Below are 21,913 nucleotides of genomic sequence, written 5' to 3' on the forward strand. Positions count from 1 at the left end.
CGGAGTAACGGCCACAAGCTGTTAGAGAGTAGGTTTAGACTACACATCCAAAGGCACTACTTCACAGTCAGGGCGGCTAGGATCTGGAACCAACTTCCAAGGGAAGTGGTGCTGGCTTCTACCCTGGGGGTCTTTAAAAGAAGGCTTGACGTCTACCTGGCTGGTGTCATTTAAGCCCAGTTTCTCTCCTGCCCAGGACAGGGGGTCAGACTTGATGATCTACAAGGTCCCTTTTGACTCTACTGGTAAGTTTGAGCTTCAGGCTTTCCAGCCTCAGTAAGGCCTCTCAATAAGCTGAAAAATGTCTTTGCACATGAGCTTATTAGCTCATGGACAAAGCTCTGGTATGAGAAGCTGGTTGTCCCTTTTTATAGGGTACAATTCAGAAAACAGCAGAATCTGTTTTTAGAACAGTAATTTTCAGTTCACTTGATCTCAAACTTGTTGCAAACACAGGGTTTTTCTTATTGCAATCAACATTCCTGTTCTTTATGATCTGTATTGTTCCACACAAAACACTTTGGAGCATTTCCTGGATTTGATAAGCTGCAAGCCCAGAAAGGTTAACAGTATTGCTCTTCACCTGATCTGCATTTAATTCAGCTGCCTTCTGCCCAAACAACTAACACGCACTCCTCCATAAGTCACAGGGGAGAAGAGATGCTCTGCTACAGTTTGCAGCACACAGACTTACCCAGAGCTCAATGTGTGCAAAGGAATGTCACTGGAAGACAGTTTAGACATTCCACAGTCATCACCCTCTTTTTGATTGTAGGATGAAGTGTTATGAAGCTTGAGATGTTAGTTAGGAGAACAGCTAACTCTTCTAGCACACTCAGGGATGCACAAAGCCCTTACCTTGTGTAATGCTTCCACCACGCGTACTACATCATAGAATATCACCACTGTCTCCCGCTCGCTCAGCCTCTTCTCTTTAATGACGTAATGTTGCAGGTTGATCAGATCTGCGGTTTTGTCACTGAAATCGTGAGCACAGAGACAGTCTAAAACGAGACAAATCCGCTTCTTCATTTTCCTAACCATCCTGTTGGCTTCCAGGTCTTCTATGATTTCACATGCTCGGTCCTGCCGTGGAAGAGGGAGGCAAAGGGACAGAAATTAGGGAAGTCACCTGGACAGCTGTATTACCAAGTACAGAACATGAGATGATGCAGTGGCCATTTAGACAGCTGTTTTGAGAACAAGAAAGTACTGATAAGAGTCACACAAGGGACACACCCATCTTGTTTAAGATTAGATGCTACAGGATTAGGGTATAGACAGAACCAATGATAGCAATTTAAGCCGTTACAGTGCAACTTTTATCTGCATGATTCTGAAGCCATACAAGTATAGATAAACTATTGCAACTTTAACTTCCATTGAATTTTATAGTTACAGTGATTTAGCTAATTTTCCTTGCTACAGGATTCTGCAGACTTCAGTTAGGTCATAACAGCCAATTGTAACCAGGGGCAGATTTTAAAGTGATTAAAAGATATGTCCATCTACCCCTTCAGTTTTTCTGCCTTGAGTATAGCAAACTCAATGTGCCAAGAATGAACTTGGCTAGTCCAGGTTTCCAAAACCTAAATAAAATACTGGCATGCATTCAGAAACCAGATGTGATCTTTACTGACAGAAGCCAAGGAAAGAGGTTAGATGTACAAGTGTTTATTACCTGCTTATGCCTTTTCTAAATTAATGTGAACTGGATAATACAAATAGAGCGGGTAAGATTTGCTAGCAACAGTACCAGTCATGGTAGGAAAACAAGAAAAAGTATCAGTGAAGGCAAGGCTTAAGTTTCCTAGAATCACAGAATAGTCAGGCTGGAAGGGCCCTCAGGAAGTCGCATCTAGCTCTGGTTTCTGCACCACCAAAGGATGGTAGCATTAGAGAAAGAAACAGAAGGACAACCAAAATGATCACAGGCATGGGGAAGTCATGCTAGAAGAGACTAAAACAACTAGAACGTTTCAGCTGGGAAAGGAGAAGGCTGGAGGAGAGCTGGGGGGGGCGGGGAAATACGACAAAGGTCAATAAAAAGTCACGAAGGACACGGACAAAGCGAGCAGGGAACCACTGTTCATCAAGTCTCCGAACACTAGAACTAAAGAGCACCTGCTGAAATTAGTAGCTGACAGGTTTTAAACTAACAAGAGAAAGCACTTTTTATGCAAAACATAGTTAATGCATAGAATTCATTGCCACAGGAAGCTGTAGAAGCAGATAACAGAGCCAGGTTCAAAAAGGAAATAAGCTAATTCATGGCAGATAGATCATAGAATCATAGAAGTAGGGTCGGAAGGGACCTTGTAGATATTCAAGTCCAATCCCCTGCCTGGGCAGGAGAAAAAAAAACTGGGTTCAAAAGATCCCAGCTAGGTAAACACCAAGCCTCCTCTTAAAGACCCCCAGGGTAGGAGCCAGCACCACTTCCCTTAGAAGTTGGTTCCAGATCCTAGCCACCCTAACTGTGAAGTAGTTCTTATGGATGTCTAATCTAAACCTACTCTCCAACAACTTGCGGCTGTTATTCCTTATTATGCCGGGGGGGGGGGGGGAAGGGGAGGGTGGTGCTAGGGGAAACAAGGTCTCTCCCAAACCCTTCTGGTCCCCCCTAGTGAGTTTATAGACGGTCACCAGGTCCCCCCTCAACTTTCTCTTGCGAAGGCTGAACAGGTTCGGGTCCCGCAGTCTCTCACTGTAGGGTCTGCCCTGTTGTCCCTGGATCATGTGGGTGGCCCTCCTCTGGACCCTCTCAATGTTGTCCACATCCCTCCTGAAGTGGGGCGCACAGAACTGGACGCAGTACTCCAGCTGTGGCCTGACCAGTGTTGCACAGAGGGGGAGGATCACCTCCTTGGCCCTGCTTGAGATGCACTTGTGGATGCACGACAAAGATCTACTAAAGGCCTACTAAAGGCTTTTGAACATTACAGTTGGAGATGTTTCTCTACCATCTCTACCCCAATAATGACAGATGTCAAGCAGGGTAATGAATAGGGGAGAGATCACTTTAGATCCATCTGGTTCAGTGAGCCAAATACCCACTCCTGTTGTTCTTGGAGATGAGATGCTGGGCGAGATGGACCATTGGTCTGACCCAGTGTTGCACTTTTTATGTTCTTATATAATTTGCAGTGCGAATTTCCCTTGCTGCCATTTAAGACCACTGCTCCTCGTTCTGTCCCCTGCAGCCACAAAGAACAGACCGTCTTCATCTACTAGATAACAGCCTTCAAATTCCCCTCTCAGTCTTCCCTTCTCCACGCTAAATAATCCCAGTTCTTACAGTCTTTCCTCACAAATCATGTTTTCCAGGCCTCTTATAAGTTTATTTTAGATATAACAGAAAGGACCTCACCGAAAGAAGTTGTTGACAAACACACAACACTCAGCAAGTGAACAATTACTTGCATCATAGTTTACAACCCTTATTAGCTTGTCACAGATTCAGTAAACGACTTATCGATTTCAAGGTGTTAAGAACCTTGAAACTCATTCAACTTAAGGGTATTTAAAATCGCTAAATAGCACATTCACAAATTCATTTTAACATGCTAGAAAAGCAGCTGGTAAGCTGTCTGCATCTCCCACCTCCGTGCCAGACCAATTACAGAAACGGGAAAGCAGAGGTTCAGCTCCAGAAGGGCTCTCTGATAATTGGCAGAAACTGCTCTGTGGAAGCAGCGCCTAGCAGGGGGCAGTTCCCCCATCCCCTGCCAGATTCAGGACATGCTCGAGTTACTTCTACTACCTGATACATGTAGGAGGGTCACTTCAGACCCACGCTCCTGCTCTTGTACTTGAAGCTACCTAATGCTAAGCAGCTTGAGGATAACAAGTGCTTGTTACCTAGGCCCACATCCTGCCACAGTCTTTTCACATTTCACAAGTGACAAGACACATTTCATCATGGATAACATGCAATAGCCTCTGCAAGTCTTGTTTGCTTTCAGCAGGACTGATTAAACATGGCTTGCATACCAGTAATTCCTTATGCATGAGAACAAGGTCAGCACTGCACGGCAGAGCAACTTAGGGCAGCAGCATGCCCATATCCTCAGAGAACCTGCAAGGTGGATTACTGTACCTGAAAGAGTCCGTGGTGATGAACCACTCCTTCCTGATTGTGGAGAAGGGAAAGGAGAGAGTACTCCGTGTGCAGCAGCATCTTGCCCTGTCGTTCCTCCTGGGTTTCAATTCCTTTGTCACCCCTCTCCTCCAACGTGAGGATCTACAAGAAAGGAAAAAATCCACGTTCCTCTCAGGAAAACCAGAGTGACGCCAAATCCTGAGCCACTATTGCACTGTGTAACTGTTTACATGCGTGTTTAACAGTGGAATGCATTTCCTCTAGCGTTTATGTACTTGTCACAAACCTGAGCTAACATCTGTGCAGAGTGATGTGGCACGTATACAATTAGCTCACAGGAAATACTTGGGTTACTATTTGCAAAGTAACCCCAGCCGTTATCCCTTCCTGCCACCACCATTTCAGTTCCAATGGCAACTGTGAAGATAGATCTCCAAGAAGCAACTGGTGGTTTAAATACAGTATCTTCTAATTAGGTGGGAGTGGCAGCAGAGGTAGAGTCACCTCAGAGCCACACCAGTGCAGCTGGTAGAGATGAACCGCTGGTGGGAAATTTTAGCAGGCTTTTCCCTAGTGCGCACAGCTTCTGACTACAGAAACATCCCTGTACGTTGGCAGCTCATTTCAAGGAGCAGGGAGTTAAAATGCCTCCTCAGATCTTCCCGTTATGCATTTCCCTTACCTTCAGTTGATAGAAGTCATCTGTCCCATCTTTTCTTGCCAAACACTGAACAATACTTGGCACTGGGGAGTTACCTAAACGTGGACCTGACAGCACAAAGCAGAACAGACTTGTTTGCCTTTAAAAAGTGATGACTAATGCAGTGTTATGTCAATATTCAGCTGTCATGCAGTTTACATTAGTTTAAATCAAGTTCCTTTTTTCACCAGGGTATGAATGTCTACACTGTGCAGTCTTTTTTTCCCCAGAAACTGCATTGATCTTAAGAAAACAAAGGACCCTGAATTTTGAAGCCTCTTTGGACAATGGCTCATTTGTTCACAGGAACGACCTTTGGCAAAACACTGCACATTGTACAGCTATTTCTTTTAAATAGGTCTTTCTGCATGCCTGAGCCATACAGCGCTTACATCTGTTAGCATCTGCCACAGTAAGGAATAACCATGGCTGGAATCTGATCCCAAACTGCCAGTGCTGTAGGCATGGCTCCATAAATCTATTCAATGCACCGAAGCAGCCACCCATTTTGTTCCTCCAGATACATCAGTCCACTTCTAGTATCCAACCATCCCCATTTTCATACAGGGGAACTTGGAGGTAGTGACCAGAGTAATGCAGTGTTCTAGCAATCAAGCAGTGTCCAAGTGCTTAGACAATGTTTGCAGGTTCTGTGCCCCGGACAGAACCGCCACTGTCTTAATAAAATGTGTGCATACTGATTTAAAGCATGTTCAGTGTAAAGTAGCCTTGAACACACAGCCCAAGGATTTCTAAAGGACCCTACCACACCTACCCCCCAGGATCTGCTATAAAGCACAAGTTAGATATTCAAGGGGGAAGAATAAATCAATCAATCAGAGGTTTGTGGCTGTCTCCATAACACACATGCCAACTTTGCTAAACCTGCATTAAAAATACCCTGGGATCTCCTCAAGACAGCAGCTCCAAGGATTGCTCTTTTGGATCAACATGTTTGAAGATTTTGATAAGATTCTGTCTTGTCCCTTTTCTGGGCTCTGTTTTCCAGAAACTTTGCCACTGTTAACATCCCCCAAAACTAGTGCATATGACCACAAAAGCCCCTGTACTTACCTAGGATGAAAGGGCCTGCTCTCTTGGCATTATTTCCAGAAATCCCAGCACAAAGAGCTTTTGCCTTAGCAGATGTTTCCCCAGCTCCTCTGTCTGATGCTCGCCGCTTCATCCTCAGCTCTTGAAAGAAAGGGAAGATCACACGTCGATGAGTAACCAGGCTGGTTTCCTTATGCTAACCCCCTATCTTGTGCTGGAAGTCTTTTACTTGATGATGCATCTGTGCCTCCACCTACTCACGTAGTGGAAGGCAGTTCCTACTGACAAAAAGCTTTGGCTCATTTACTCCTGGATTAATTGAGGGCTATAGGCTTTGTGCATTTCTAGAAGGTACAAGTGAGCCTTGTTATACACAGCACAGTGTTCCTAGAAAATTAGTTTCTAACAGATGTAGCGGGGAAGAATCAAAATAATGAAGGTTTGTTTTACAACCAAATAAGCCTATGAATGGACAGGTTCTAAAAATGCTTCAGAAGAATGGGCCTCTACTCTTTCATTACCCATAAGTCTGTGAGCTCAGGCCGTGGAGCCCTGGAGGTCTGTTCACAGTAAAGGATTTCAGTTTCAACTGCCAAAGCCAACTCCTCAGGAGGACAAAGACACACAATTCTCAGCAGTCTGAGGACTAATGCCTTTAATTGTTCACAATCACAAATCAGTACCTTCCCAGCTTTCCTAAAAATGGAGAGAGGCAGAGGGAGGGCACAGGAATTACCTGAGGATTATCAGTTAGTTCATCTCATTTGTAAAGTATAAACATGTTTCTTTACAATTTACCAAAAATAAGCCATCCCCCCACCCCTTTGTAATCTGTTCATTTTATGACAAATTCCTTTATCCCCTTCTTGTGTCTATGCAGCAGGATCAAGCCAAAACACAGGAAATTTCAGCCCTATATTTTAAAAAAGAATAAATAATAATAATCATGACCTTTTTTGTACTTCCCTGTGCAGGAAGTGCTGGTTTCCTACTATCTAAACGAACTGAGACACTTAACAACTCTGAGCAGAGATGCTGTAGTAGAGAAATGTTTCATGAAACAAAACTCTGGGGAACCTGGACCTTAGCACCCCAGCAGCACCACCCATGTGAACATGCACGTCCATTACAGGAGGTCTCTCACTTTTAGGAGTCGTAGTACAGCCAGCCAGAACTAGTGAGTCCCTGAGCTTCCCTGGCCAAGGCTTCAGCAGGTGCTTAGTTCCTACTCAGGCTCCCCTAAGAGGCAGATGCCTCTGGTTGCTCATCTCTGCAGAGAGAGGAAGCACTGCAGATACAATACCCTAAAGGTCCACATCAACCCAAACCTCAGACTGGTCACACCCATCTCTCTCTCCAGGGGAACATCTGGCCTCAGCTCAGCAGGAAGAGAACCTCTTTCCCAGTCCATGGAGCAGCACTGCATTTGCTCTCCTCCAGGCAGAGAGTGCACACTGTGAGTGCACTGCAGTGGCAATGAAGGCAGGCACCACTGTGTAGAGCTCTCATGGGCTAGTTGCACTGACCATTTGAGAGGCACTTGACAAGGAACAGTGACAAGCCCCCTCCAAACTGCCCACACTTCCCCATATTCCTGACCCTAGAGAGGTCTAAATCAAGCCAGCTATAATCCCCAAGACAGAGGGGGAGGCTGCTTTTCCACAGGATGCATCAGACTGATCAGCCCCCACCCTGCCAATAGGGGAGTGGGGAGCTCACTCCTCCAGGAGCCTCACTGGTGACAAACTTACCCTGCCTCCGCCCCGCCAACGGGCACTGACAGCAGTATATGGGTTTACACAGCAGCATTTCACTGCCTGGCAGGGATAGCAATGATGGGCAGCAGCAGAGGTGAGGCAGCCAGGATGCCCCGTTACTGATCCTGATCAAACCAGGTCTTTGAAGGCAAGACTAAATGAAGTTCAGTGCTTAGAGCAGTGTCCTGTTTTATGTAGCACAGAAACCCCACCTCCGTTCATGCTGCACCACAAACTGTCTTGACCTTGTCTAAGACCCCTCCATTCCCAACAGCTCCATCATGGCAGCTGAGAAGATGCAGAAGCCAACTGCCTCTGCAGAAACCTGTGACCAGTGCCCGCAGGACCCTTTGGCACATGTGGCATTATCATAAAGAGAACAATCTGAGGACTCACGTTGTTCAGCATCAACTGTATTTTTACTCTTCTTCCAAACTAGGTTTTCCAATGTTTCAGGAGACAGGAGGCATCACCCTAGAGAAAGCTGGCTGGTCAGAAGGTCAGGGACTCTGTAATGTGAAATGAGACAGGCTTGATGCTACAGTTCAGGATTATTTTGGGTTACGATAACACTCTGGCAATCTACAGCCTGTGCATTTATCTTGTGTTACAATGATCCCTAAGCACCTGTTCTCACCCGAAGAAGCACAACGGGATTGGGAAGCTGCGACCGCAGGTCACAGGGGTGCACAGTGCTGCACACATGAACGAGTACTTGCCTAAAGGATCCTTCACACTGACATTCTGTGGCACGAGCTGGATCATTTAGAGCTGAGAATAATTCAATCAAGCGTTAGGCTAGAACATGCCTTTGCTACAGAGGTTTAAAGGATGACTGATCGTGGACTATTTTACCTATATGAAAGTGAACAATGCCATTACCATGCTTCCATGGAAGCAGGGAAGAAAACTCTCCAGAACTGAACATTTAATTTCCATTTGCAGCAAAGTGTTAACAGGTGCAGAGCTTACATTTCAGAGAGCAAGACAAACAGAACTTGATACCGAGTTCTTGCAAAATAACTTCTCTTTTCAGGCCAAGCTAATAAGTGGCTCTCAAAAAAAGAAAAAAGCCCATTAAAATTCATTGCATTCGGTCACATCTCAGGGCAAGACTTTAAGTACGAGGTTCATTGGGCCTTGAGTCAGGCAGTTACTGTACGTTAAATTCCCAATGGCTAATCATCACAAATATGTGGCTTAACACTTGTACACTATTTCTTGCAGCTTTGCTTACCCCAGCTTCGTTTTTGCTCCACTGGCACTTACTTACACTACAACTTAACCCAAGTACAATGCAGATGTGGCAAAAGTCAGACTTTTGTAACGAGACAACATACGTTGCAGTGTTATAGTCTGGAGCAGGGACATTTCTAAACACGACTGGGTACTGTATGGTGAGAACGCCATTTCTCATTTACTCAGTACTTCAGACCCTCGCTCTTGGGGCAAAAACCACATGCAGCATCAGGTTAAGTTCCCACACTTGGGCCAGTTGGGCTGCAGAAGTGCAAAGGCGGGCCGCAAACCCACAGAAAGGGTCTAGTCAGCACTTTCACAATGAGCTGTTTCAGTACAAGCAGTGGGAGGAGCTCGCCTCCTCCCCTGCTAAAAGGACGCAAGCTTAAAAAACACCATTGTTGCAAACTCCTAAAATAGCTTAGGCCAAGCCACTAGAGGAAAACCTGCTCTTGAGTTTGTGCACTTTCTGTCCAGTCAGCTTCACTGTTTTCTCTTTGAGCAGTTTTTCCCTGTTGGACCCCAGCATCTCCTACAGCAGCAGTGCAGGAAGTTTAGAAACAGGAAACACGCAACCACCTCCAAAGCAAACAGGCAGGCTCTGGCGCCAGGGAGGACCTGAAGTGTTTGGGAATCAAGTGCATTTCAGGTTGGCTCCTTCAAGAACAAACAGCATGCGCCAAACCCAGGAAAGTCCCAGCAGCAAAGGGAAGAAAGGCTAAGGTGGCTGTACCCAGAGTGCCAGGAAGAATCTTCCCTTTTTTGCATCTACTGACATTGCACAACCCTGACAAAAGGCAGGAAAGTGGTCTAAAGGCCAACAGCTTTGCTGCGGCAGTTTCCTTCTCCAGACCCCGGGAACCTCCGAAGAAACAGATTTTGCTTTAGCTGCAACCATGCATCATTGTGGAGATGAATGACAGTAAGCAGAAGCACAAACGCACTTGCTGCCTTTCCTCAAAGGTTTCTTTAAAGGTTGCATCACCTTCAGAGTCCCAAAACATGGTTACCGGCAGGATTCCCTCTTCCTACAGGTACCAGAAGACTGAACGACACTTGGTTTGGTCCCTCCTGGTCTGGGCGCTGCTACAATGAGGCTCCCATTTTGAGCGGTCTTGCCACTGGGGGCAACTACATCACACTGATACCTGGCTCACCAACTGCCTGCTGAGAAGCCAATTACTTGAATTAGATTTTGAATGAGGACCAAAGCCTAAGTCATATTTAAGGGGAAGACATCAGAACTGGCAGGCCTAACCCGAGATCAACAACTGTGTCTGCACCTGAAGGGCAGCTGCCTTGTCAGCTCGGTTTTTGAGATCAGCGACAGAAGCTAGAGATGACAATCCGGTTCTGCAAGCCCTGCAGAAAGATAGCCTGCAGCTCCACCCCTCCCCGAAAGCCTCATGGGATCTCCAGCTTCCCTGCCAACAAGCAGAGCTTCCTTCCAGCTGGCTGTGACACCAGTGGGCCACACCGGACGGACCTACGTCAGCTGGGGAGTGCCGGAGAGGAACAGGAAGCTTTTCAGCTCCTCCAAACACCAAGTGCAAGTCTCGGACTCCAGTTTCCCTTTGTGAGAACGTCACATTCCCACAGAGCTGGCCAGGCCAACTGGAGCCTCTTCACATCCTGCTTGCTCAAGGGGGGGGGGTTGGAAGATAACTGCACTGCATTCTTTGGAGACACAGGGGACAGGCTGTCAGTGTTATGCAGGATGCAGAGCCCCACCTACGAAGTGACTGTACTGCCAAGCAAACTACCGTGCACATACATATCTTCTAAGAACTTTTTCTTAAAGTGAGTTTAAATTTCAGGCTGTAGGTCTTATGAGACTGAAAAATAAGCCAAATCTGAACTGGGGAAGTGACAGCCAAGTCTGTCAACAACCTGAAAGAGCACTAGTCAGGACTTGCTCTGACCCCCCTGGCCTGTTGGTGAGGCCTGAATGAATATTCAAGGACCAGTCACCAGTTTAGTAAACCATAGAAACCAACACCCCAGCAGTCTAGAAGCTGTTTACAACAAGAACACACCCTGAGGAAGAATGACCTTCTGGAGACAGGACTGTTGAGGAGGGCATGGCAAGGGCCCAGCAACAAGCTTTTGTCTTCAGAAAGAAAGGAAAGCAAGCAAAACCCTTTTTAAGGAACCTATGCATCCTGGAAACAGTTCCTGAGGTTGGCTGACAAAGGCAGAGAAGACTGCCTTTTGTCTCTATCCTGGAAGCAAAACCACCTGTTTTTGCTGGAATTCAGGGAGTACACAGCAGACAGTAAAAGTGGCAAGTCTTATCGCTTTGAACCTAGAATTCAGATGCACTGGCCACCACTCCACAAATACAGGTACTCTCTCACTGCAGCAGCTGCAGCTGGGTGTAGGACAGAGGACTGCACCTGAAACAGCTCCATCTGCCTTGCAGATTGTATCCTAAGAACAAAGCCGGTGTATACTACATAACACTGCCTGGGAGCTGGAAGAGATGTTCACATTCACTTTTTAAATCTCCAAGTAGCAGCCTCCAGAAACCAAAACAACTCAAGCAGACAATGAGAAGCTGAACCAGGGAATATTCATGCTCAGATGTTTTGCATCACTGATGTGATCAGCAAAGTTCCTGAAACTTTTACAGCATTTCCCATCTGGAAACACAGCAGGCAAAACAAGGGAGGCAAGCGTGAGTTACAAGTGCAGTTCCCATGCTGCCGAGTGAAACATGTGCGCAAGACAAATGAATCACTTTTCCCTGGAGACTCCTGGAGGCTACAATTTGTCATCAAACTTGAAACGTCAGCAAAAGAAAGAGAAAGGAAGAGACACTGCAGTGGAAACAGCCAACAAGACCTCTCAGAATCACTGGCTGCCAGGCTGTGGGGGGAGATTTTAATCTTGCCTGCATGGATGTTTGGCCTACTGATCTCTGCTCCACGCTGCAAGGGACCCATCGCACTGGCACAGAAGGCTGGATAGAGTCTCCTGCACAAGCCAGTTGCCGCTGGCAGCAAAATATTGCTGGAAAGCAAGACTCTCCCTGCACGAGACTCCTAGCTCTGGTTCCCAGGAGAGCTGGTTAGGTTTTCATAACTGGCATTTCAGTGCATGCTGGACTCAGAAGATAAGAACAGGAATGTTGTTACCCACTTGCAGAGGGAGGAAGAGGCCAGAGACCTCTCAGACCTGTAGATCTGCAGGAAAGGAAGCCAGACTGGAATCCTCTTGCAGAGCTTGGCAGCTCTAGAGCTGAACCGTAGGAGCCCCAGGCAGTCACAGTGCACCAGGGGCTCTGCTCCCCAGCCCCAGCTGCCATGCATAATGGATCACAATGCCGCGTATTTCTAATAGGCCGGGCAGGGGCATCACCCCCAAGATGACTATTCAGCTCATTTCCTTCAGTCTCTATCAAGCACATTATTATGAGACTCTGCCCCATTTTTAGTGTCTACTGGTCTCTCAGCTGCAGAAGACAATGCTGCATTCAAATAATTAGGATAGAACAGACCTGGCAGCCTCCAAAAGGATCAACTAAAATTCATTCCCATGTAACTGCTATTCAGGTTGCATCAGAGGGTTCAGGGCACATTCCAATGGATGAGAAACTGCACTGGACACTACCCTGATCCAAACAAACAGCTTAAACTGGTATTATTCAAGTTTAACACAGAAAAACCACAATGATGACTCAACTTGTCAGCTGGGGAATGTACAATGGCCGGTTAAAATCACTGAAAAAACCCCAGCAGTCCCACAAAACAGTGCCCTGTGTCCTCAGAAGCCCCTCCCATGAGGAGAGAAGTGTAGCATTGAGACAAAGCTCTCCAGCCTGCCCCAATACCAGACCCAGATGCCCCTGAGGAAGCCTCCCTTGAAACCTGGTTGTGTAAAGCTGAGTAGGCCCCAGATGAGCAACAGATCTTTGATTTGGGGTTAAAGGGACAGATTCAATATGTAGGCAAACGAAGCACAACGAAAGTAAAAGACTGTGTGTGAATCTGTGAGGGCAGGGCCAAGAGCTGATGCAGCATCCTACTTCACAAGGCACCCTCTCCCCCTTGCCCCCCAGCCACCCTGCCTCCCAAGAGCAAAGGAAAAAAAGTCAGCTCGGCTAGCCTTTGGGTGCAAAGCAAATATCTGCTGGGGAGAGAATTTCCTTAGCTATGAGGAGGAGAGGTGCAGGGAGCAGCCAGTGAATTAAAGGGGTTTTTTTCATTTTTTTTTTTAAAGGAAGTATACATCACATTAGTACTGCTGCCTTAGGAGGCAGCAATAACGTGGTTAACGAATGATTTTGAGAAGCACTCTTCACTTTTTGCTCTCTGAAACATTAACGAACCTTTGGAAAGGTAACAATTTTATAAAGGAAAAGCAAGTGACATGAAATGAAAGGCCATCCACACAGTTCAAAGAGCCCACGGAGCAAGACTGAGTGCAGCCGTTTAAAAGCTTCAGACATACACAAAGAACCCCTGTACTGATTTACCAGCCTGTTGGGAGGAACAAAGCCCTCTTTAGAAGCATGGGGTTGGGGGAGCCTCCACTCAGGAAGCTTTGGTTAACGCTCTTGGAAATCTGCAAAGACACATTCCAGCTCCTCCCCAAACTAAATCATTTAAAAGAGAAACTCTGCTTCTGAGTGAGAGCCAAACAGTACTTCTTTGATTAGTGGCAGGGGAAGAGAGCTGGGATGGTTAGCAGGAGTGTCACTTTTGTGCTGGACAGAAAAACTCAGAGCAAAAGCTGTCTTCCCGCAATTCCTCTCACACTCAGGCTGAACTTTTAGGACTGCAGACAAACAAGGAAGACATCCCGGCTCTGCTCCCCAAACCTTGGGGGGGGGGGGAAAAAAAAAATCAAAAAAAAAAAATCTATATTCACAGGCACAGACAAACAGCATAGTGCAGACCCCAAGGCGGCCACAGAGCAATGCAGAGAGAGACCCTAGAAATAAAATACTATGGTGTTCCGGAGGCACTGGAGAAAGACAGCCACTGCTCAGCACACCCTGAACCAGCTCTGTGCATCATGAGAAAAGCTCCACATCACACGCAACTCGCAGTGAGCCAGGCAGGTATCGGTTCAACAATCAGGTAGCCAGGATTTTATTTTCCCTGTATGGCTTCAGTGGCGGCAGGTGCCATAAAGGAATTCCACAAAGGAGCTGCAGGCAGGCTCCCTTTGCATGCAGAGAGGCTATCGTGTGATTCAGGCGAGTGTTGACATTTTTATTCTTTACAATGAAGTGTGGCCACTGGTTTCAATAGAAGATTTAATTTGTGCTATACCCCAGACAGGGCAGAAAGGCGCCATTCGAACATATGCATTTCAAATTACCTACAGGTTTATTAAGTGGTACCACCTGGCTGTTGCTCAGAGTGCTAATGAAAATACACTGGGCCAACAAAACAGACACCCCCTTTAAACTCTACTTACAGCTCAGAGGAGAAGAACACTTTGGTCAGGGAATTACAAGAGACATGAAACTTCAGCAATCCTAGTACCAGCTTCTCAGCAGAGCACACACCACACGGCAGTGTAGCAGAGTATGTAGAAAATCCAGAGCATCCCCAAGTCTCCTCTGCAAATGCAGATAACAGAACCCTTATTTAGACTAACAGCAGCATGCAGTTCAGCTGAAATCGATAGGGTCGTCCTTAATCAAAAAGCAGCTAACTGCCTACAAGGCTTCCCTTTGTGTGGTTTTTAAAAGGAGATGATGCCATAACATCCTGAGAATAAAAAGCAGATGAACATGAGGGGGCTTTTAAGCAATGTGATTATGTGACCAAATCATCAGCCCGGATGCCACAGAGAAACAATGAAAGGATGTAGTGCTAACACTACAGCAAGAGGGAAATACTTCCTACCTCCTAATTGACTGCTACTTCTCGAGGACTATGAGCTAAAGCAGCACTAATACAGGCTCTTCTCAAGGGGAACATGCCAAAAACTGGCCATAGTTCTCCCTAAGCAAGACAAGCCTGTGCCACTGTAGCCTCTCTGACCCTTCCCAGAGATCACGTATTGTGCACTCATCCTGTAGCTTTTGGAAATTCTTAATAGTAACAGGACTGCAAATCCCTTTTGAAGCAAAGGTACAATTCAGGTAGTGCCCTCTAATACCTGATTTTGGCTAAGAGTGACTTTTCTAGATGTGCATGACACATCCTACTTTCTTGGGTACAGATCACCCATTATTCTCCACTACTGAGGCACTCCCTGCACACAAACTACTCTGCTGTTCTCTGGAAAAAACTCTCCAACTAGAAAAAGACACACATGTATTTAATGCAAACATGAACAGAGGCTCCATGACTTGCTCAGCAGAAACTACAGGTTTCTGGACAGTGTCTCTGTGTGAGCAAGTCCTGTGCTATGGGTCTTGAGCAGAGGTACTGCTGCCACCAAGCCCTGCACACCCAGAGCTAGTGGTTCATCTGTTCGTTACCACGCTCCAGTGATGAAGAAGAGAAAGACTGTCACTAGAGACATGGGCTCAACATGATGCTTGACACAAGCTGAAGCATTCTGAACCTTTGTTTGCAGTGATGCAGGTGACCACAGTTTCCACAAGAGAAGCACCATGTCGCTTGGTGTAACCCAGCCCATTTTTACATTACCCTGAAAAGCAGGCTGCATGCGTGTGGTACCTGACCCCTCAGATGCTTGGCAGAACACAGATGGTCTCCTGGAAAGAGTCCATCAAACCCTAACTGGTTACAGCTTCCACTCCAGCCAGCAGTCACACCAAGGAGCTACACGTGCAAACAGAAATAGATATGTGGCAAATCAGGCTAAGGCTGCTGACAGAAGGCTTCATGTACAATGGTGGCACTTGGACCCCTCTGTCTCCACTGCACAGTGATGGAGAGCGCTGTGATGTGCACAGGATGCAGGTGCAAAGTTAAGTGCCTGTGGCTTGGAGGCAGGTGCCCTTCTGCAGCTGGCATGGGTGCAACGGCACCAGGGCAGTTTCCACGTCTCGCTTCTGAGCACAGACAGGGCCTAGACAACACTGCTTCAGCACAGCACCTTCCTCCAGCTGCAGCCCCTTCCACACTCCCTCTGCCACACAATATCCTGAGCTGGTCACCAGCTCAGTGCTCTTTCCTCCATGGGGCCCCCTGCCAGAACACCAGCCAGCAGCAGCAAAGGGTGGAAACAGGCGTAACCACGGTGTGGAGACCCCAACGTTGAGACCACTGCATACCCATGCAGGCTGCTCTCTCTTCACAATTCTGTGGCAATACAGGTGCAGCATAACCGCTCCAGCTTACCAGGGCCAATGTTGGGGCGCACTGGCTCACCTGTACCCCTACAGGGTTACACAGACACAATCATTCTGATGGAATGGCTGTTGTGTGCTCATGCTCCCCCTCCACTTTTACAGCAGCTAAAAATGCATGTTTGTTCATAGCCTGAGCTTATGCATATAGTATATCTGAAGTAGGTTGGGCTTCACCACACTGTGCACTCATCTCTGCTGAGTAATCTCTGTCCTCCGTCCCACTCATCTGATCCCCGCCCCCCTTCATTGCCTCACACCTGAAATAAGACTGCCAGGGCAGGTCCCCTTTGTAGTGTGAGGTTTGCAGCATCCAAGCAACAACTGTAAAAGAAATAGTAATATGCACTGAGCTGGTACCATGAGTCTCATCTCTCCCTTGTGTTAGTACAAGGTTGAAAAGCTTTAAAAAAAATAAAAAAAAGTTTAGCTTCTTTTGTCAAACAAGTGCTTAATACAGTAAATGGAAAGTCTGCTTTGCTTTAGACCTTCACGGCCAAAGTTCAGGGTTTTGCACGTCTAAAAAAAAGGAAGTGGCAAAACCTCAGCACTTGGAAACACCGCTCTCTTGCCTACTGTCAGCATTTAGGAACCACAGCAGTTACTGATATTAGGACAAGTAGCCACTGACCAAATAGGACACTGGACAGGGTTGCTGTCAGAGGGAAGGAGCAGTCAGGTAGCCACAACAAAACCAAGTATTGCAGGCAGGGAGGTGGGCAGGGGAACAAGGAATGCTAGGACAGTCATGTGTGGGCTCTCCCTACAGATAAAGCTTGAAACAACTTTTGTCTCTTATAAACAGCAGCACTGAATCTTTTTAACCCAAGCACCACTGCAGACAGCCACAGGCAAAAATCACAGCAAAATGACAATCCTAAGGCAATTCAAATTTAAATACATCGTCTACTATCTTATCAAAGCCAATAGCAGTATACACATACCACAGAAACTAATCTCTTAAACCCTCTATCCCCACCTTTAAAAATTACTGTCCAGTTTATTCTCATCAGGGACAGTAGCCCACAGATGCTCTGAAACTTTCTTGCTCACAGCTTGGCTTAGAACAGGATGGTAAAGAAGTTGCTAGATATAGCCTGAAAAAAGACATGGTGTTAAACCTGAGCTGCTCCCATGAACGTCTAGGTTGTATCTATTAACACAAATAGTGTTGATACCACAATAAAGGATAGGAAAGGCCAAAACAAGGGAATCTGATCATTTCATTCAGCTGCTTTAGTCAGTCGCATCCCATGGAGATGTCCAAGAGCACGACAAGTTGTGTGACATGCACATATTGATCAAGTTCACAGTGCTGGTCAGACTAATACATCAGTTAGACACAGGAGCACCTGGGACAAGGAATGGTTAGTGATCACTTGAATGACAGCAGCAGTCCCGGTTTAGGATGAATGATAAACTGCTAAAAATTACAGAACACTGGGCACAGCAAACCTTATACAAGCTACACATAGGCTCTGCCAACACACGGTCTCTCAAATACCTGGACCCAAGAGTAGAGTAGGTACCATATATGTACATGAGCATGCACACATGTGCACTTACATCACCAGTTCCGTGTACCTTCATGTACACTGCCAGAACTGGGAAGCAAAAGTTTGCCTTTGGTTCCCCAAGTTCCTGTTCTGGTGCTATGAAGGACAGGAAAAGCTGCTTTTTTAAAGGCCCTCCCCAGTACACAGGACTGTTACCAGACTGGACGAGCCTATTTTAGAGCTGTTAGCTGTGGAAGGTATGCAAGTTATGCAGGCTTGGCAAGTTCAGCTTAGAGAGAGCCAGGAAGCTTACCTCTCTGACCAAATGTAGTCAAGGGAACAGGGCAAGCATTTGAAAGCCAACATGCATGCATTTGCATCGCTCTAGTTTAATGAATGAGTCTAATCATTCTATCCAATTGCTGCTACTTTGGAAAGAGCTCCCAGAAAAGAAGGCTACAGGCTTCCACACCGTAAAGCAGGCTTCTCTGGTCTTGCAAAGCTCCTCTTGGAGAGTCGGTGGTCTAGCAAGGAAGTTGAAAAGAACACTACAACACTATTTTTGAATGGGAGCATGTCACTGTGTTTCCTTAACAATAAGTCAACAGGGGATTGCAAAAATTAGGACGTTAAATCTCCACTGCCATATTTAATGGAAACCTTCACTCAGAAGCTGATGAGCAAAGTCAGAAAGCAAAACTCCTTTTATGTTTTAGCACACAGTTAAAAGTCACCAAAATTCTCCCTAACTGTCTTCATCATAAATTCCCAACCACTTTGCCTGCAAGAGTCATACAGATTTCCACAGCACTGAGTCAGAGCTGCAGGAAGGCTCCGAGGCCGTCACACAGGTGAGTAAAGCTCCTTCCTACGAGCAGGCATGTAAAGCTATCTCCACACAAACACCTGGGTTTGTGCATGCCCCAGGAACAAAGAGCACGGCCCTGTGCTGACCCATCATCTGTCTGAAGTGCCAAACGCTGTGGCTGACCTGCAGGAACTGTGACAGCAGCATCCGCAGCACCTGCAAGACAATTTAATTCCGATTCCTCCAGCATCAACATCAGGGCGACTGAGCTCACCTATATTGCTACAGGCTCGTGAGACCTAACAGTGACTCCCTAACAGCGGCTGCCCACTCTCTTCTTACAGCAGCTACAACTTGGCTATTGTCCACTGAGCAAAGGACACAGACAAATGCAAGGACTGGACCAGCAGCGAGTCCATCCCCACCATGGACCTGAGCTGAGATGCAAATTGTCAGAAGAGTGACTCTACTCTGTCGCAAGAGTTTACACAAACTGGCTTCTAATTTTTAGAAGCCACAAAGAACTAGAAACAAGTTCAACACCTTGAACAACTGGAGTTTAGTCATGGAGAGGTTTCACAATCATAGGCTCGCTTCAACCTCTTGACACTAGTCACTACTGAAACGTAACACAGCATTTGCATAGCAGACAGCATCATATTCGCAAGGAGACGGCGGCATGGCTCCTCTCTAAGCCCTTGCAAATCCCTGAAAACATCCGACTTTGCTCTTAACCCTGCACTGGCAGCTGGACGTCACTAACAAAATAAGGGGAGCGCAGCCGAGGCTCCGCAACCAGCCATGTGACAGCAGGGACCGAAACCAGGTGATGCTTTGCTTACAAATCCCCTCTCACTGCCTGCCTGGATGCCAGACTGGCATGCTGGGACTTAACCAGCACCTGTCGCTATCGTGCCCACGGCAAGACAATGCCCGCGTCCCCCTGCATGGCGGGAAGTGCCGTGTGCCCAAAGCGGCTGGCCCTTGCCTCGCAGCATGGGAGCCAGGGCACCCGAACGTCCACCGGCACCCTGGACTACAGAGAGGATCCAGTCAGGGCTGGAGGCACAGACATCACAGCAAAGGTCCGAGTCTGGTCTGCACAGCAGTCCCCCGCAGGGCGGGCATAGATGCAGCTCTGCCGGAGGTCCGAAGCCAAAGACAGGATCCGGCCCGGTGTCGACCACCCGGCACAGGGCGGCGCTCTGCCCTCATCCAGGCCGGACCCAGCGCCGGGCCCGTCCGCGGCGCCGCCTCAGCACCCGGGGCGAGCCGGGAGGGAAGGGGGGGGAAAGAGTGCAGGCCGCGACGCAGAAGGAGCGCCCCGGGCACCACCCGGACCGGGCCCCGGGGCCGCGAGCACGGTGGGGCCCGTCTCGTCTCAGACACCCCCCGGGACCATCCACCCACACGCCCGCAGCGCCACACCCGCCCTTACCCCTCACCGGTGCCGGCGGCGCTCGGCGCGCCTCACCCGTGCCCCATGCCCCCGGGGCCGGAGCCGCTCCGGGCAGCTCCGCCTCGGCCCCGTCCTCCGGTCAGGACTCCGCTCCGCCACGGCCACCTGACAACGGAAGTGACGCACCGGCGAGAGGGCACGCCCCCGCCCGCCGGCCGCCGCCATACCACTCCTGGGCACCCCGCCCTCAGCAAAGATGGCGGCACGAAAGAACCACGTGACTTGCTGGGAATTGCGTGAGGGCCACGCTGCGCCTGCTCGGGCTAAGATTGGGCCAGCCTCCTCCCGGGGGCGAGGCGGAGAAGTGCTGATTGGAAGATCCCGAGGGCGGAGCAGGGGGGCGGGCCCCCGCTTGCGTTTATTGGATGCCAAGCCGGAGGGCTGCCAGGGATTGGCGGGCACTTGGGGGTGTTCAGACAGGCCTCCCCGTGATTGGAAGAGAAGGGGCTGGGCCCCGATCCGGAGCAGGCTGCAAGGGATCCCGGGGCTGCCCCGCCTACGTGTGCATTTGCTTGTGTCCATGTGTTCCCGGGCTACGCCCAGGCGCTGGGGCCCGAGGCAGGGCCGGGGGCGGGACCACGCCGTGCGTGTGCTGCCGCTCTGCAGCCGCGACCCAGCGGACCAGCTGCGCCCCCACCCCTGCACCACAGCTGCTGGGGGCAGGGCACAGCTCTTGCCCCCCGGCCCTGGGGAACGGCACCGGCCCAGCCGAACCTCAGGCCTCCAGGGTGACGGACACACGCAGCACAGGGAGCCCGGCTCGGAGCCCGCCGAGGGAACAGGGGCTGCAGACCAGGCCTCCCTGCCGGGCCCCAGACAGGCAAACCGGGAGCTGTACTGCCCTGGCTGCCTCCGGCACAGCGGCAGCTGGGCTCCTACACCAGGCCGCCCCCAGGGCTCACTGCGAGGGCCGGAAATGCTGCGGAGGCGGGGGCTGGGACTGCCCCCGCAAAGGGAAGCTCCGAGCACCTCGGGGTACAGCCCGGCCCCGGCGGGGCCACGGGGCAGCAAAGGTCGCGCTGACGCGACAACGACAGGTCCCGCTACGAGCTGAGCTGAGCACAGCACAGCGCAACACAGCACAGCACAAGAACTCCCGCCATGGGGGTTTATTTGCAAAACGTCTCCGCTGCCCTGCAGACAGGCCACCAAGCTGCGTCCTCCGGTGCCCGGCGGCACCGACCGGAAGCAGCCGGGCCCAGAGTCATCAGACCACAGGGCGGCGGCGGCGTCACGGCGCTGGGCTCCGGGTCCGGCCCGCGCGGGGGCGGGGGCATGAGGCGGTGTCCGGGCGGGAGGCGGCGCTCACTTGCGGCGAGCGGGCGGGAACTCGCGGCGGGCGGCGGCGGGAGCGGGGCGACGCAGCCGCTGCAGCAGGCGGAGTTGGGCCTGCAGCGTGGCGCGCACGTCCAGGCCGTCAGGTAGGTGTACGTAGCGCACACTGCGCCCGGCCACCAGCAGCTGCTCCAGGCAGTGGCGGCGGCCGCGCCGGTCCGTGAGCGCGGCGGGCGCCAGGCGGATGTTCATGAACGCGTCCACGTTGGCCACGCGCCCGGTGGCCGCACTCTCGTCGCGCAGGTCCACGGTGGCCTCGAGCCCGCGCAGCCCTTGCAGCAGCAGTACCAGGCTGTTCTCCGAGATGGCGCGCTCCCGCGGCGACGCCGGTGCCCACATGATCGCGGACGCGGACACGGTCACAGACTGGCCAGCTCACCGCCTGGGGTCAAGGGGCGCGTGGGCCCGCCCCCGCGCGGCATTGGCGGCCCGCGGCGCCTGCGCACTGAGCGCCGGGGGCCCGTAGAGATTGGCTGCCTACTGCGCCCGCGCACTAAGCAGCCATGTGACCCTCACGGGGATTGGCTGCTTGCTGCGCCTGCGCGGTGAGCTGGGCGCCGAGCCATGAGCAGCCGTGTTGCGGTAGACACGTGATCGGTCCACGGCCCTGCGCGGAGCGGGTTACGGGCGTGGAAGTGATTTGGTCACGGAAACAGAAGGTTCCAAACGTTTAATAAGGAGGGAT

The 21,913-nt window shown here is 49.6% G+C and overlaps 2 protein-coding genes across 7 annotated transcripts in view; both read right to left on the reverse strand.

Moving 5' to 3' along the window:
- Window positions 1–20,029, reverse strand: part of STK40 (serine/threonine kinase 40) — a 38,744-nt gene extending 18,715 nt beyond the window's left edge. The window contains exons 1-7 of one of the 6 annotated variants that reach the window (XM_090056493.1): window positions 19,873–19,999; window positions 14,279–14,423; window positions 8,009–8,121; window positions 5,877–5,996; window positions 4,785–4,870; window positions 4,100–4,243; window positions 859–1,086 (exon numbers count right to left, since the gene is read on the reverse strand). In XM_090056493.1, the coding sequence (XP_089912619.1) occupies window positions 859–1,086; window positions 4,100–4,243; window positions 4,785–4,870; window positions 5,877–5,988 (570 nt within the window). In that variant the 5' untranslated portion in view covers window positions 5,989–5,996; window positions 8,009–8,121; window positions 14,279–14,423; window positions 19,873–19,999. Of the gene's footprint in view, window positions 1–858; window positions 1,087–4,099; window positions 4,244–4,784; window positions 4,871–5,876; window positions 5,997–6,376; window positions 6,533–8,008; window positions 8,122–14,278; window positions 14,424–19,872 lie in introns of those variants that run through there. The other 5 variants (XM_090056491.1, XM_090056492.1, XM_090056494.1 and 2 more) reach the window with 5 other exon arrangements.
- Window positions 20,030–20,987: 958 nt separating this feature from the next.
- LSM10 (LSM10, U7 small nuclear RNA associated) lies at window positions 20,988–21,673 on the reverse strand. The gene has a single exon (XM_090057624.1). It carries the CDS (start codon window positions 21,565–21,567, stop codon window positions 21,199–21,201), a length of 369 nt encoding a protein of 122 aa, XP_089913750.1. The 5' UTR covers window positions 21,568–21,673; the 3' UTR covers window positions 20,988–21,198.
- Between the last annotated feature and the right edge of the window lie 240 nt (window positions 21,674–21,913).

This window comes from Crocodylus siamensis, chromosome 7, assembly GCF_052110815.1.
Source record: "Crocodylus siamensis isolate JL-2025a chromosome 7, ASM5211081v1, whole genome shotgun sequence".
Classification (NCBI taxonomy): domain Eukaryota; kingdom Metazoa; phylum Chordata; order Crocodylia; family Crocodylidae; genus Crocodylus; species Crocodylus siamensis.